The following is an 18,246-nucleotide window of genomic DNA, read 5'->3' as shown; positions in this document are numbered from 1 at the left end:
ACTTTTGAAACAATAATGTTTAAAATGTTTGAAACAATAATGTTTAATCTTGCCCTCAAAGCATCATGGAATATTAGAACTGGGAAGGGCTTTAACCAAGTCTTTCTACAAATGAGTTGGCATATGAGGTATATGTACTCAGGGAAAGGAAAACTGAAAGTCTTCTATATTGGTGAGAAATCCTTATTCAGTTTTGTGCAGCTCCTGACCTTGGCTTCCCTCAATCTCTTCTTCCAAGTCACTATTTAGAGAATTAAAAGCAAAGTTCTTCTTGAAAGGATGGAGCCACAATCATATGAACTACTTTTAGATGTTGAGGACCCAGGGTCTTCACCCCTGAAGAAAAGAAAACAGTGCTTAGAAAAAGATGTTGTGAGATATTTGTTTTGGGTGCATATTTAAAGTTACATGACAAATAAGCAGTGTACATAAAAAAAACCCTTTAATCTCATTTAATAAATTTGATTTGAATCCAAGGATTGGTAAAGGATATTAAAACCAAAATCAAAAGTTTTCAGTGAGAAATTACATAAAATGAATATATTCTGTTATGGAACAGAGATGAGATTATGGCCTAAACCAAGAGTCAGTGCAGTATTTTCACTATTCTACAAGCATAGGTGGAAAGAGGAAGAATTTCTCAAGATAGGATTCTCAGACTCAGAGCCTTTCCTTGACAAGCACAGCAATCTCCAGATGGCACAAAAGATAAGGGCAGGAGGTCTTGCTACTATTTAATTTTTTAAAAGACTATTACAAGCCTCCTACTTAAAAGGTCAACCTTGTTACTCTGCATGGTAAAAAAGGAATGATGTGGTTTGTTATGAAAATAGTTTTCAGAATGATTTTCCTGCTGTTTCTACACCATGAAAAATGTGACCTTGTCTTGAAACTTCCTTTTAGATAAATATCTTTTGAGATCCTTTCTTTGCCTCATATTTATCATCTTAAGAGCAGCACAGTGAAGAAATATTTGAACAATAATCTAAAGATAACTTTCAAGATCCATAAATCCCACCATAATAGGGTTCATTTATAGTCATTTCTTGACAAAGGTTTATGTTGAATTAGGGTAGTTCTCCAAAGCAAACAGGTTCCCAAATTAAATTCCTCTCCTTTTTTTCTCCCTCTTTTTTTAAATAAAGGAGAAAAAAATCCTAATACTACTAAACCTCATACAATTTCACACATAAAACTTCTTTCACTAAAATGCTAACCTAATGCCATTGAAGCAATTTTATTCTTAATCAGTAAATTTTTCTCTTTAGAGAAATTCAATTCTGCCCTTCACACTTGGGCAATGAATTTTTTTTTTTTGGAGAGTAAGGGGGAGAGGGAAGGACAGTAATGTATATTCCATGGACTCAAAGGGAAAAATGCCTATTTCTTAATCCTTCCAAGGCTTTACCCTGAAAATATAGGATTCTGCTAGCAGGCAATTGGTCTTTTCTTGTGTACATGTTTTTGCGCAAGCAGAAAAAAAGGATGAAGGACAGAATGCACTCTATAAAACATTAGAACAGGGAGATAGCCATTCCAATTGTAGTCCCTTCAGGACATGGTCAATAGAGATTCTTCCCTGTATATTAAAAGTTATTCTCTGCCCATCTTTCCTGCTTAATCCCAATGTTGGTTTAGCTTAAAGACTGGTTCTCCTTTCTATGGGGAAGAAAATCTGAGATTATAAAGTTGATAAAAATCTTAGATACCTAAATCTTAGATATTTAAAAAAACCTTAGATACTTAAAGTGTTGTAGAGAAATGTGTAGAAATACTACACATTTGCAATACAAACTAGTAAGAGTAAATTAAAGAGAAACTCTAATACTCTCATACCTCTAACTTTTATTCCTTAGCTTTTTTTTTTCTGTTCATATGCAGTGCTGATATACTAATGAATTATTTTATAACCTGGAACACAGGGATCATTTGAGACAGCAAACACTCCTGGTTTTCATCCTTGGTTTGCAAACCTTTTCCTGGTTCTATGTATTTCTCTAATGTCTCCTTATTTTGGTGGAAGGAAATTCAATGGTGGAAATAAATGTCACCTGTTTTATGCCCACATTTGGTACCTATGATTTTGATTGTTATAAATTGCTATGTTTTAAAAATTCATATCTTACAATGTTCAATATCACACTTAATCTTGTGTTCAGAAATGTTTCCTGGTGATGATAACAATTATTACACCTATATCAGTGTAGCTGATCTATTTTAAAGTTAGAAGTGATAGATGACAAAGAAAGTAAGATGAGGAAAGGAATCAAAAAAATTACAATAGAACAATAACAGAGTTTCAACTTGGAAACTGCCTGAAGATAGACTAACCCTATGTAGTCATATGTCAACTAAATGCAAAGATATTTTTGGCCCTTCTATTCATATCATATACCATGTAGTTGTAGAGAAACTTTCTAGATATGACTGTTCTTACAGCATCTGAAATTCAGAACCACTAATTGTCTTTCTATATAATAGTTCACATGTTTCCAGGATCATGCATAAGACCCAAATATTAATGTGCTTTTTTCTCAAGTCTTCTGTTTTCCTTTTGACTTATTTCTAACTCTATTTATTCTTCCTATACTGGAGATGAAATCACCTAGTAATCATTTTTATTTCCAATTTACTAAAAATGTTTTGAATATTTACAAAAAAAGGGTCATAAGAATTTAAGTTCTACAAGCTTGGTTCCAGAATAAAAATTAACCAAAGGTACAGTTCTCATCAATTTAATTACCCATCTATCTGGTGAATGTTTTACATGGACTGGCATTTTAGCTATTTTTTAATACTATGAAACATAAGTTATTTTTGTTACCATGGTAGTATTTGAATGCCTAATGGACTAAAATATAACATGCAAATAAAATTTCATGGGAAATATGCACTAAAGCACTAAGAAACAAGGTTAGGCAAGAAGACTTTTGAAAGACAAGAAGAATCACTATTGGCCCAATGTTCTCTACTGATTTGAAGTGTACCTTCTGTTTCCTGGGCAGTGAGAAAACCCTGTGTCTTGGAGCTCATTTGGTTGATGAATAAAGGCTGGAATGGCAGGAGCAGGAGCTTACATGCCACTTAATTGCCATATACGATCTTTCTCCTTTTATTGCAAAACTTAGGGGTTTTTAACAAAACAATAAGAAACTGAGTTTTCTATTTCAAATTTCTAAATCCATACCATACTGCACACCAGTGGGCCTCTGTAGTTGCTGTAATTACTAGGATATAAAAATTTGCCTTAAAGCTTCATGAAAATTAAAGCACAAAAAAAACCCAGCAATACTATCTTGATATATTAAATCTGGTAGAATAAAAGGGGTCTCTTGAGTCCTATTTAAGCCTTTTTTTCTAACAGAAAAGAGAATCTTTTAGAAGTAATTACTCTGAGAACCAATACTATTTTTGTCAATCCACAGTATAAGATATGTATTTTGCTATATGTATGTATGTGCACGTGTGTATCTTTATTTGAGGAAGAAAAGAAGTAGGTATGGAGTCATATTTAGAATCTAAGCCAAAAGTTAATTCTGAGTTAAGGAAGCAGAGAAGAAACAGAATTCACTAGGTTGAACATTTCCAGCATTCTGATACCCTCACTCTTTCAGAATCTAGAGATGGAGTTTATGTTAACTTTTTGAACATAAAGGAATAGGGGTCTTATTTAAAAATTTTCACTTTCTTATTTTTTAGATCTACAAGTTTCTGATTAGAAGTTGTCTGGGAGATCCTGGACACATACATACCTCTCTTGAGATTTGTCTGAAAAAAAGGCAAATTTAACTAACAGTTGGCTAGTGGATTGTTCACTCAAAGGTAAAATAACAAGGATATCATATGTCTGAGTAAGGCTTATTATGGTTACAAATAAGGCTGATACTTCCTTTTATTGGGGATATTCTAATGAACATTAAGTCAATCTTTACAATGTCAAAATTCTAGTTGTGATTTCTAAGTAAAGATTCCTAATTTCTTTCAAAACCTCCTTCTACACTGTTGCTGACCTTGCTTAAATTATGTCTTGTGATTCACAGATGATTGTAGACTAACTCATTTATAAAAATCCCGGAAAAAGCTCACTATTTTAATGAAAGAATGAATTTTCCCATTATTGAATTATTATGAATATGCATTCATAAACTGCAATTTAACCTAATAATAATTTTTCTTATAATTCATATGGAAGAATGAATTGACCTGTCATCACTAAACTGTTAACTTATTGAACTAAAAGGTAATCAAGGTTTACTGAATTTTAGGGATTTACTTGCATGATCCTTCTATAAACTCAAATTCAAACGAAATTTTCTCTGAGGATGTTCTGCTAACATATGTTTGTACCTTAGAGTACACTAAGAATCTCTTGAAAAACCATACGGTATTTTTCAGTATTTGCTAAACACATTTGTTCTAATTGGCCCTGAAAGGAGAAAGGGCAAAGGAAAGGAACTGTGTACATAACTAAAAGTGACAATATTTAAGAGCAGAGTTATAGACAGCCAACAGGAGAAGAAGCAAAATAGGACAATACTTAATGCTACTTCCAACCAAGTTTTTCGACTTTAAGAAAACAACCCAAATGAAACACCTTTGTCATTTAAAAAATTAGCACATAATATACAACTTTACATAGTTCAGAGGAAAAAAAAGATCTCATCACACTGTTCTGAGGAATCCTTATGTTTATAAAAATTGAAGGCCTAATTTTGCAAATACAGCTTTCTCAAGTTGTATGAGCAAATTTAACAGACATGAAAGGCACAGGATGATGTTACTTTGAAGAACGTATTTGTAAATTTCATAAAAATTAGTCACATCACGAGAACCATCAGGAGTCTCAGAGCTGTCTTTAACCTGAGTTTGGGACTGAATCTGAGACAGGGATAGTCTTTGCATCACAGGTTAATATCTGAGGGTAAGACTGAACACTTAGAGAGAAGCTTCTTTTTTAATATGAATACTTATTTTGCTAAAAATAATGTTCATTACTAAATGCTAGTACCAGACAGTTAAAACTTCATCACACTGGATTGTGGTTTTTTTTCAGCAGCTAACTTACTATAGTTCATTGATTTTAAAAATATATTCTTCACAATACTGGCATTTAAAATAAATTAATAATCAATTATTGAAAGAATTTTAAAAGTCAAGTCCTGCTCTATGAGCTTCCTATGTTGGAATACATGACTATAGGAAGTACTTTCAACAGAAAGTTACATAATTCTACAGTACAACCTGTCTAAGAAGGCTTGCAAGGGACCAGTACAGTGACTTGGTCTCTTTGGGTTAAGCAGAAGCAGAGGCAAGGGGGAAAATGACTTGTGTTCAAGTGGAGCTTGTCCCCATGACATGCTGAAGAAATATCTTCTTTTTGTCAAAGTATACCTGCTTCCACTTAGATGTAATGCTACTGTGATGTTTAACAGAGAAATGAAGCATAATAACATACGCAAAGAGAAAAAAAAAATCTAAAATCAAATGATTTTTCAATGGGATTAAATTTCTTCTATTAAAATTGATTTAGATTTCTTTCAAATTGAACGCAAATTTCTCATCACTAATACTGGGTGTCGGCTGGTCAAAAAAATATTTTATGGAGAACTTTTAGAACAGTGCCAATATTCTTACAGTACTGAAACCAAAATTCTCCATTTTTAATTCATTGAAAATTCTAGTTTTTAATAAAATAGCTAGCTCTCTAGTAGCTAAAGTGAAATTATTATTGTAAAAACCCAACATCATATGTTTAAACCTCTGGAGAGTTGTTAGCTTGATCATGACCATGTAAGTTTCTCATATTCCATGAAAATTTCCACCAGAGAAATGGAAAATCAATGAAGAGATGATGTATTAGCTGTTCTGTTCCATAGCACTTTGTGCATATTTTAAGGTGGAATGTTGAATCTGATACTTCTGTGAACTGCTCTTCTAGTAGTGGCTAAGTAAAAACAATCTTTTGGAGCCAGAAACAAGGCTATATTGAGTCGCAATTGCCCTTTGCTCTGTCCATTACGACTCTAATAATGAGTGCCATCTACATACTTGTTGTCCTTTGGATTCCTTCATTTCAGTCCAATGATTGAGTTCTTCTTCTCCTGAGCTGTTGAGACCCAGGGAAATCCAACCTATCATCTCTTTTCGTTTCATGCTGCGTTTGTTATACACGGACAGTATAAGGGTCACATCTGAAAGTTGAAATAGTGCCACTTGAAAAACAAATGTTTCCTTGTATATGGGATTTGGCTGTCCTCTGCGGATGGATGTCTTGCATTTGGACATCTCTTGACCCATGGAATTCAGAAGAGTTAACTTAACATAAGTATCTACAGGGGGGGGAAACCAGAAACAACATTTTTGGAACATTAAGTAAAAATAACAAATTTTAAGATATGCTAAGATGACTATGTATTAACATTCTCTAAGGATATGGTGTATACCATGTTAACTGAAGAAAGTTCAGTCTATTCTACATTAATACAATTATTGTATAGTGTGAATATAAAGTGAAGAGGAAACTGAGAAGGTAAAATAGTTTTGGTAAAATGATAATATAACCTCAATATTTCTACATGATTATAGTGGTACCCTAAGTTAGAAATTTTACTCAAAGGTATACTTCATAATCCTTTCTCTTAGCCTCACATTCCGACCACCACCCCTGCCACCTCTGCCACCCCCATTTAGCTTTACTAAAGCAGAATTTCATAGCATTATTAAACATTTAGCAAGCTCCAATTAGCCACAACACTATAAAGCATTCCACTGTGCTTTTAGAGAATAGGAATAAATAAACAAGTGGGAATGAAGGCAACTGATGAAAAGGAGGAGAGTAACACATAAATGCAAAGGAGACATCAAAACAGCTTAGGATGAAATGCCAAAAAAATCTCTGCATGGATGTGGTTTTTTTTTAATATTTTTTACAAAACATTTAAAGACCAAAATGAAGCCAAATGCATTAGGTGCTCAAAGTTTAGAAAACCAAGTAAAATGTTCTCTTCTCTATTTTCATGCAAGAGTACATTTAATGTGCTTTTTGGGGAAAATAAAATAATGCTATAGGATTCTTTTCACAACTGAATGTGAAATTTTGTGATGTCAGCTAATATTTTTATGAAATATAAAAAAATGGATGCAATGTATAGTGTATAAAATGAATTTTACTTATGCATTGCTTTCTATTACTTGGGTGATAAACCTTCTCTTTGAAACTTATGTTCTAGTTCTTTTGACCCATGCAAATGGTATATAGCATATTGTTTCATCATATATATGTGTATATATATATATATATATATTTCATGATAGAATTTCAATTAACATAGAAGGAAATTGACATGCTTCTAAATAAAAAGATCAAACTTTATTTCTGCTGTATGAATCAAAATAAAGTTATTAAAACATTAAAATTATTTACAAACTTCGGAAAAAGAAGCTCTTTATATATTTGTAACTTTGTAGGTGCTCTGAATACCATCATCCATAATCAGAGATAAGTCTACAGTTAGTTGTACTTAAAAGTACCACAGATAATAATGTGCATTTTCTGGAAACCAACATGGTGGACAGCTTCACTGCTGGCAAATTTTAGGGTTTGCTTTTTTTTTTTTTTGCATGAAAAGACAACATCCAATTAGCCTCTACAGGAACTCACCTCGGATTATATAAACCTGTCCACCTATCAAGTGTTTTAGACAACAGAACAGTCCATCTGACAACAGGGGGTGGAAAGCAGTAAAAGAAATAATGACCAGATGTCAATCGTTGGGTGAGAGAGGGTCAAAGGTTAAAGTTAAAGAGGAAACACTGTTTACTGGAGTGGAAGAACACAAAGTTTTAGCAGTTTAGTTCAGATAGAGGATTGAACGAAAGGGCTGTTGGGTAAATTTCATGGAATGAAAAAATTTTAAAGGCCATTGTGTAATCTTTAGAAAAAAATTACACTTTTAAAAGGGGACATCTTTGTAACATTAGCTATGTGATCTAAAGCACATTGAACATAGAAAGAATCATGCAAATGATCAGGCTATAATAGACTGAAGAAGGGCAATATAGAATACTTTTTGGTAATTTTATTCAACCTTAAGTTTATTCATGCAAAATCTAGCATAAAAATCTAGCATAAAAGTACATTATTCCCAATATAAAATAGAAGTAAATTGTTTAAAATGAAAATGATTCAAAGTTAAACATCAATTCTAATATAATTTTTGTTTTAAATAGTTATTTTAGATATAATTTGATCATTCCAAACATAATTTAATCTAGCCTTTGGTCTAATTATTTACAGAATGCCTATATATTTTTGGAAATTGTAGAGAATATACTCAGAAAAAGCAAAACTTTTAGTTAAATTATAACCCAAATTTGCATCTTTAACAAATGACAAATTGTATTTGGCTTACCAGTTTACTGTCAATAATCATTATCAATCAATTCTAAAAAAATGATCTAATTCTAAAATAAGAGTAATGTAACATACTTCTTATTAACTTGAAAATTCTGTCCTGTCTATATTTTACATTTTTATTAATGATTAAGTATAGGCGACTATTTTCATCAATAAATACAAATTGTAATCAACTACTGATTATTTAAGGAGTTATTGTCTATTCTGTGTATTAGATAATCTAGTTACTTTTTTATCTTTTGGTCCCTTGGTTTTAGGCTGTTGCACAGCTTTTCAGTCAAAGAGTAGTTAATGGAACAACAGGAAGGTCAATCCACGGAATGAGTTTATTCTCCTGCAGGATATAGCACACCTAATTAAAGACTTATTTGTCAAAGACATGAAACTGTAAACTTAGAATATAGATTTCATTTATCATGCTTTTTCCCCAAATTATATTAATATCAAAATTAAAGGTTAATTAACTACTATATGAAGTATTTACTCATGTAATTTCCTCCTTGTTCCTTGACATTTTCACTGTAAAATATGAAGGAGAAAGGTTTAAAAAAAATAAAGGAAAAAGATATTAATGAAAGCATCTTGGTTCTTAACACTACTGCTGATGCTGACAAACCTCATTCATCTTTTTTTTTTTTTTTTTTTTTTTGGTTTTTGCAAGGCAATGGGGTTAAGTGGCTTGCCCAAGGCCACACAGCTAGGTAATTAATTATTAAGTGTCTGAGACCGGATTTGAACCCAGGTACTCCTGACTCCAGGGCCGGTGCTTTATTCACTACACCACCTAGCAGCCCCCTAATTCATCTTTTTTTTTTTTTTTTTAAGGCAATGGGGTTAAGTGAATTGCCCAAAGTCAAACAGCTAGGCAATTATTAATTTCTGAGGCCGGGTGTGAACTCAGGTTCTCCTGACTCTAGGGCTGATGCTCTATCCACTGCATCACCTACCTGCCCTTTTCATCTTTAAGATTTTTTCATTCCCATTTACTAATGAATAACAACATTCATAATTACATCTTAATTTGTTGCAAAGTTAATTGAAATCTATATCAAATATTTATGAAATATTTCCAAGTGATTCAACAGTTGATTACATTTTAAGATTTTAAGTTTTATTTAGAGGTTTAGAACATTTTGGCCAAGGAAAGAATGACCAGTTAGTCCCTCAAGCTCTACTTCACTGCTTATGATTTTCAGTAGTTTCAAGCGCACTTATAAGACCAGAAAAGTCCTTCCCTCCCAAGATCCCAGTCTAGGACAGTTGGATGGGGAAATACAGATAAAGGTGGCAAGGAAGGAGGGGCAGTGAGGCAGGGACAGGGGTAGGGGCAGAGAAATAGCAACTAGTATTGAAAAGAAGACTTTTAACTTTATCTTCCCAAGGATAAAGAACATGTACCTTAGAGAAGTTTCTGCTGACAGCTATTTAAGAGTAGAAAAAAATGTAAATGGAGAATTACCTGGGGAAAATAATCTCTTCTCAAAATGTAGTAGTAAAAGAACATAAAGAGAAAATACATGAGTAAATACTATGGCTTATAATAGTATACTCAGAGAAACACAAGGATATCAACCTTTTATGTAAGAACAAAAGTTTTATATAGGTCTATTAACTAATATACTTTAAAATGCTTTATTTTTTCCTTTCTGGCATTAATAGTTAAACATTATGATAAAGATAATTTATTCAATTCACCATAAAAAATTAAGTCTGTCAACTCATAACTAATATTTTGAATTTCAGATTCATTTCCCAAATGATTAGAAATGGAAAACATGAAACAGATTAGTTGATGATTGTACCATTTCATTTTTATTGGGTAGGTCTAAATGATAGGATTGAAGTCCCTAACACTTAGAGAGTCCCAGAAGTATAAAAAGTATTAGGATTAAAAAAAATTTTTTTTAAAAAGATTTTCACTCACTGGGTGGTCTGTTTGCTGCCAAGTTTTTGAAGTGGCTGCCTTTTATCACTTCAGCTGATAATCTGCCAGTTGTGGCATTATAAAGCAGGCCAATGAGGATTTCTGGAGTTGAGCCATGTTCGAGAGACTGACAAGAAGATGTACTTTCACTACAGGACATTTCTGACATGCTCATCTGGGAGCCACAGCCCTAGAATCATAAAGAAAACTTTTAGAAGTATTTTGTGGAAAAGACAATTTAAGGAATGCATTGTTAATATTGTACTTGCTGTTAAATATGTAAATACGTAACTCTCAAGAACAGGCATTATAAGGACAATTTTCATAGCATCAGGCTAGAAAAGAGGTTACCAGTATATTTTGGGTTCTCTTTGGTTTCATAAAAGCTAGAAGTAAAAAAGAGATGAGATAATAAAAGATTCAGTAAATTCTCTCTCTTATACACACACACACACACAAACACACACACACACACAAACACACAAAGAGCTATCTTGCATATGACAGGTAATCAGAGCTTATTACTAACTGTCCTTTTCAAATGGGATCAGGGTCAAAATCTACAGAATGATTCTTTCTGTATCCCAGATGTTAATAATAATTAATAGTAATTTATGTTACAATAAAATGCTGCAATGATATACTTTTATATATATTCTCTGAGTTATGAACTTATTAACATGCAAATTTTCATTGAGATAAAACAAAATCCAAACACTCATTAAGATTCTAAATGAGCATTTCATGAGAAGAAACTATGTCAGGATGTTATATTTTGATTTTTGAAGACCCCAGTGAAGTAAAATCTAACAAAATTATAAGCAGGTTTTTCTATATTATTTATCTTTCTCTTCCCATGGATGAAAAATTTCTATTTTTCTTCTGAAACTCAGTAGTTATGAAGAATCTAGTGCTTCTAAGTTGATATCTATTGTTACTTATCCTTGCATATCAAATAATGTCTAATTGGTAATTGAATTGATCCACTGGATTCATTTTAATAAAACTGTAAGAATAGCTTCTGCAACTTTAAAACTTGACCATAGACTAGAAAGCCAATAGATTTTCTATATATTTCACGAAGCAACGTACAAGATATTGAACATTTTATATTCCCAAATCACTGGGCACTTGGAGACACTTTCATCTCTTTGGCTTGATATATATTTATGAATGTAAAAAAAATGGAGAGAGATACAGTTCAGCTATCATATTTCATCACATATATTATGGGGTCAAATTATGGGGTCTGTATAGTTGATGTGTTTTCTATGCTGGGCAGCATCTATTAGGACATTAAAAAATTTATTTTCCATGTAGTGTTTCCTAGTTAACCTAGAATCAGATAACAGAAAAACAACAGTTCACATTTATATAGGCCCTTCTCATTTACAAGTAACTTTCTTTCCAACTGTGAGATGCAATTATTATCATCATCATTTTGCAGATTAGGAAACTGAATTCAGAGGGATAAATAATAACTTGTCAATGGCAGAGACTGTTAGTAAGTGACCAAGTTTTCTGACTCCCATGGAATGTTTTGCATTAATACAGATGATATAAGGCTGTATTTTAGCAATATGATGATTTTTGAAAAGGGTTATGCAAAAGGCTTTGGGAATTCAATAGAAGTATGGTTGATTCCTGTTCCCCCTCAACTAGCCAATTGGGAAATTTCCCTTCTTTTCCTTCCGTTGTCTGCCCCCAAAAGTATCTTTGAAAGTTCTGCAGGATCTCAAGATCCACAGAAGTTTAGGAAGATTTGTGAAAAAGAATGGTAAAAGAGTGTCATTCTAACAGGTTTCATTCTGTTTCAGCCATGGGGGAAAAAAGAACTAAACTGGATCACCTGACTTTTCCAGAGAAGTCAAAGTAACTATCTCCCCATGGCTGGCACAGTGGTACCTCTACTACAACAAAAACTACATAGAAATAGAATGATTGTAGTAAAAGCAAATTAAATATGGATACTGTATACTCAAGTGGTTTCTCTCCTCGGAATATTCCTCAGGGCATGCTGCTCAATTCGGGGTATATCCAGAGATCTCTACCCACTCTTTCTACAGCTCCCATCATTAATTTATAACTGGGGCTTGCCTAGGTAGCAATAGCTGTTGGTGATTAACCCACCGTCAAACAAATTCCAGTCATTACTACATCTACTTAAAGGAGCAGTCCTACAGGCAAATAACAGTAAAAGTATCACTTTTTCCCAAACCTACCCAACATAGTATCCTGTTCCTTTCTAGCACTTTCCCTCAAGGGTGAAAGGGTTATAAGACATTCTATGAAGGTAGAAAAAAATTTTTTTTTCATCAGGGAGAAGCCAAAGAATAAACTGCATATATTGTCTCACCATGTTAGAATTAATTATGCCCATATTTCTATAAGTGATGCCAATATGTCAAAAATTAAATGAGAAGTTTAAAAACCATGAATTCCTCAAACAAAAGGCACAAAAACTTTTTAAAAAATAAGTATAGAAGCTGTACTATTATTTCTGCTTTTACATTATAAACACAAACTGGTTTCAATTTGCCCATAAACCTCTCATATTTAACAATTCCTTTGGAATTCAAAGCACTGTCAATTATTGTAAATTTTAAGATTTTAATGTTAAGTGAGTTTATTTTCATTGTCTCTAAAAGATATCTTGGATGTAATTCTATTTGAATCATATGCACAAGCTGTCCTTCATGTTTTTCTGAGGTTAGGGTGAGGTGGAAGGGGAATCAAATAATGTTGAAATATTAAAAAAGGCAGGGGGTGGGGATAATTCCCATTCCCATGCCAGAACTGCCACCTCCAGTGAGCTTTACTTCCTATAATGTTGCCTCTTCCTCGGGGCTTTCTCCATGCCCCAGGGAAGTGAACATTTGGAAACTTGGCTTGGAGAAGATTGCTGGAGGCAAAGGTTGGAAGAATCTGAGCAGCAGGGGCAGCCAATAGCTGCAGTCCCAAAGAAACCCAGCAAGAAGGCCCAGGCTATTGAATCTCCTAGTGAGGTAAAAGCCCTGGAAAGCCTGGGGGAAGAAAACTCTGCAGAGGGCTAAGCCTTGCTCCAGTTAAGACCAGAATAAGTAGCACAACTTTACCTGGTTCAAGTGCTGTGGGCAGCAGCTGGCTCCTTTGATTTGGGCTCTCTTCCCCTTGGCTTTGGACAAAACTTTTCCTCTTAAACCATGCACTTTGTATATGTAAAATGAGGGATCTTCATTAGCTGAACTCTGGTGGTCCCTTCCAGCTCTGTACTATAATCTAGAATTCTACTGTGCAAATTGAATTAATGGAGGAGAGACATGCACTGTGGGAAACCTTTGGTTGTCTTTCAGCTCAGTACATTTTTTTTTCCCTTTGAACGATTTTATTTATTTTGAGTTTTACATTTCCCCCCCTAATCTTGCTTCTCTATCCCCATTCCCCCCAGATGGCAATTTGTCAGTCTTTACATCGTTTCCATGGTATACACTGATCCAAATTGAATGTTATGAGAGAGGAATCATATACTTAAGGAAGAAAAATAAATATAAGAGATAGCATGATTACATAATGAGATATCAGTCCCCCCCCCCCCAAATTAAAGGTAATAGTCCTTGGTCTTTGTTCAAACTCCACAATTCTTTCTCTGGATACAGATGGTATTCTCCATCTAGGATAGCCCCAAATTGTCCCAGATTGTTGCACTGATGGAATGAGCAAGTCCATCAAGGTTGATCATCACCCCCATGTTGCTGTTAGGGTGTACAGTGTTTTTCTGGTTCTGCTCATTTAGTTCAACATCAGTTCATGCAAATCCCTCCAGGCTTCCCTGAATTCCCATCCCTCCTGGTTTCTAATAGAACAATAGTGTTCCATGACATACATATGCCACAGTTTGCTAAGCCATTCCCCAATTGAAGGACATTTATTTGATTTCCAATTCTTTGCCACCACAAATAAGGCTGCTATGAATATTTTTGAACAAGTGATTTTTTTACCCTTTTTCATCATCTTTTCAGGGTATAGAACCAGTAATGGTATTGCTGGATCAAAGGGTATGCACATTTTTGTTGCCCTTTGGGCATAATTCCAACTTGCTCTCCAGAAAAGTTGGATGAGTTCACAGCTCCACCAACAATGTATTAGTGTCCCAGATTTCCCATGTCCCTTCCAACATTCATCATTATCCTTTATGGTCATATTGGCCAGTCTGAGAGGTGTGAGGTGGTACCTCAGAGATGTTTTAATTTGTATTTCTCTAATAAGTAATGATTTAGAGCAATTTTTCATATGACTGGATCACTTTGATTTTCTCATCTGTAAATTGCTTTTGCATATCCTTTGACAATTTGTCAATTGAGAAATGACTTTTTTATTTTAAATTTGACTCAGTTCTCTGTATATTTTAGAAATGAGTCCTTTGTCAGAAATACTAGTTGTAAAGATTGTTTCCCAGTTTACTACATTTCTTTTGATCTTGGTTATAGTGGTTTTGTCTGTGCAAAAGTTTTTTTAATTTAATTTAACCAAATCATCTAGTTTGTTTTTAGTGATGTTCTCCATCTCTTCCTTGGTCATAAACTGCTTCCTATTCCATAGATCTGACAGGTAAACTACTCCTTCATCTTCTAGTTTGCTTATAATATTGTTTTTTATGTCTTAATCTTGTATCCATTTGGATCTTATCTTGGTATAGGGTGTGTGAGGTGTTGGTCTAATTGAAATTTCTTCCATACTAACTTCCAATTTTCCCAGCAGTTTTTATCAAAGAGTTTTTATCCCAACAGCTGGACACTTTGGATTTATCAAACAGCAGACTATTATAATCATTTCCTGCTATTGGACCTAGTCTATTCCACTGGTCCACCACTCTATATTTTTTTAGCCAATACCAGATGGTTTTAATGACTGATGTTTTATAATATAATTTTAGATCTGGTAGGGCTAAACCACCTTCTTTTGCACTTTTTTTTCATTCAATCCCTGGAAATTCTTGACTTCTTATTTCTCCATATGAATTTACTTACAACTTTTTCTAATTCGTTAAGGTAATTTTTTGGAATTTTGATTGGTAGGGCACTAAACAGGTAGTTTAGTTTTTGTAGAATTCTCATTTTTATTATATTAGCTTGACCTATCCGTGAGCAGTTGATGTTTGCCCAGTTATTTAAATCTGATTCTATTTGTGTGAGAAGTGTGCTGTAATTGTTTTCAAAAAGTTTATGCCTTGGCAAATAGACTCCCAGGTATTTTATACTGTCTACAGTTACTTTGAATGAGATTTCTCTTTCTATTTCTTCCTCAGCATAGGTCTCTTCCTCTCCATAGGTCTGATTTAGCACTTTAAACTGAGCGAAATATGTATTACATAACAGCAATACTAATAGGCAAGGGAATAGTCAGGCTCATTTAAGATCCCAGTTCTTTTGACCAACTCTTTTTCTCTCATTTGATGTTTGTTCTTCATTCTCAAAGAAGATCATGACATCAGGAATGTAATGCCTTGACAAACACATGAATTAGATTTGACTGAGGGGGTGCTATGCTAAGTTGCCAGCCTCACTTTCTCTTCCAGAGCCAACTGGGTCCAGTGGTCAGATATGAATCAAGATAACTGGAGATGACCCTGGATACCAGTCAATCAGGGTGAAGTGACTTGCCCAATGTCACATAGTTAGCAAGTGTCTAAGGCTGGATTCGAACTCCTGTCCTCCTGACTACAAAGCCAGTGCTCTAAGGGACAAACAGGAATTAAAAATGACATCATAATGATAGTGAAAAGAATTAACAAAGAATTTGGGGGGAGTTGCAAGGTAAATCTTAGCAAGATTTTGTTGTTCAATTGTTTCCAACTCTTCATGACCCCATCTATGGTTTTCTTGACAAAGAACTGGAGTGATTTCCCATTTACTTTTCCTGATGAAGAAACAGGCAAATGGGTTAAGTGACTTACCCAAGTTCACACAGCTAGTGTTTGAGGTTGGATTTGAATTTATGAAGATGAGTCTTCCTGGTTAAAATATCGGAACATTACAATTAAGATAAACTGATAGTAGGGACAGTACCTGGGAACTGATCTACATAGAGAAAGAAGGGCTGATCAGAGGAATAATCAGTAGCCAAAAACCATTTATTTAGTACCTACTATGTATCAAACATTATGGTAAGCATTGGCTACAAAGGAAGAAGACAGTTTAGGCTCTCAAGAAACTCAGAATCTAATGGGATAATACATAAAAAGAAACTAAAAAGGGTGGTGGCAGGGATTGGGGGGGTTGGGAGTTGGGGTTGGTGAGGGAGGTTTGTAGCCAGCATAGCCAGGGTGGGAAATTATCTGAGAAAGAGGGATTTTTATCTTGCAGGCTGATTTTCTGGGAACCCTTCTCAAATGGGGGATCTGGGAAGAGCTCCTTTCAAAGGCCTTATTGAGCAAAGGGCATCTGACAGCCAAAGAGGCTGAAGGAAGTTCTTTAAAAAAAAAAAGAGATGAAAGCTGTGGGCAAGACCTAAAGTCAATGTATCATAGTCTTAAGCCAGAGGTAAGAAGTTTCCTTAGGATAGTACCAGATTACTTTCAGAAAACAAATACAAATATGGGGAGTCTGGGTCAATAATTGGTGGCCTTATAATTTGAATACTTTAGTGAGTTAATTTTGGATTGGGACAGGCTTTAAAGACAGCTTGTTTGGAACTGAGCAGTTGGATGTTGCAGTGTATCCACCAAGCCTGGAGTTCGGGGAAGACCCTGTTCAAATTCAGTCTCAGTCACTAGCTCTGAGACTGGGCAAGTCACTTAACCTCATTTGCCTTAATTTTCTCATCTATAAAATGATCTGGAGAAGGAAATTCCAAACCATTCTAGTGTCTTTGCCAAGAAAACACTAAATGGGTACATAAAGAGTGGGACAAGACTGAACAACAAAGTCTGGAACTACAATGCAAAAAAACACAAAAATTAAAGGTGTCTTTTGGGTGTCAGTAAAATGTCATGATAAGGAGCAGCTAGGTGGCTCAGTGGATAGAGCACCTGCCCTGGAGTCAGGAGTACCTGAGTTCAAATCTGGCCTCAGACACTTAATAATTACCTAGCTGTGTGGCCTTGGGCAAGCCACTTAACCCCATTGGCCTTGCCAAAAACCTAAAAAGAAAAAAGTCATGATAACTATATGATTTCCTTGTTAAGACTACAACTTATAAATTACCTAGGAAATAACTCCCTATAGAATTCAGGGATGCCTGGAAGGATTTGCATGAACTGATGCTGAGTGAGATGAGCAGAACCAGAAGAATATTGTACACCCTAACAAGCAACATGGGGGTGATGATCAATCTTAATGGATTTGCTCATTCCATCAGTGCAACGAACAGGCACAATTTTGGGGTATCTGCGATGGAGAATACCATATGTATTCAGAGAAAAGAATAGTGGAGCTTAAACAAAAATCAAAGACTATTACCTTTAACTAAAAAAAAAACCTCAGTTATCTTATGTAATTTTGCTATCTCTTATACTTTATTTTTTCCCCTTAAAGATATGATTTCTGTCTCATCACATTCAACTTAGATCAATTTATACTGTGGAAACAACGTAAAGACTAACAGACTGCCTTCTGTGGGGGGGGGGGGTGAGGGGAGGGAAACGGGATTAGGGGAAAATTGTAAAATTCAAAGTAAATAAATAAAAGAAATAACTTCCTATATAAGAAAATCTGCTTGGAAAACTGGAAACTAGTATGGTAGAAATTATGCTTAGACCAACACCTTAGTCCATATTCCAAAATTAATTCAAAATAGATATGTGGATATTAAAAACTATGACAAAAGATTAGAAGAGAGGCAGATCATATGTCTTTTATAGCTATGGGAAGGTGATGAATTCTTAACCAAAATAAAAACAGAGGAAATCATAAAAGGTAAAATAAATAAT

General features: G+C 34.2%; 1 protein-coding gene across 4 annotated transcripts in view; it reads right to left on the bottom strand.

Moving 5' to 3' along the window:
* Positions 1–509: 509 nt before the first annotated feature.
* Positions 510–18,246, bottom strand: part of SYT14 (synaptotagmin 14) — a 248,320-nt gene continuing 230,583 nt past the window's right edge. For all 4 annotated transcript variants that reach the window (XM_074222587.1, XM_074222588.1, XM_074222589.1 and 1 more), the window contains 2 exons: positions 10,341–10,530; positions 510–6,329 (listed from right to left, as the gene is read on the bottom strand). In XM_074222587.1, the coding sequence (XP_074078688.1) occupies positions 6,016–6,329; positions 10,341–10,530 (504 nt within the window). In that variant the 3' untranslated portion in view covers positions 510–6,015. The remainder of the gene's footprint in view (positions 6,330–10,340; positions 10,531–18,246) is intronic.

This window comes from Macrotis lagotis, chromosome 2 (genome assembly GCF_037893015.1).
Source record: "Macrotis lagotis isolate mMagLag1 chromosome 2, bilby.v1.9.chrom.fasta, whole genome shotgun sequence".
NCBI classification, from domain to species: Eukaryota; Metazoa; Chordata; class Mammalia; order Peramelemorphia; family Peramelidae; genus Macrotis; species Macrotis lagotis.
Note: the sequence above shows the minus strand (reverse complement) of the source record. Positions and strands in the feature narration are given on the sequence as shown.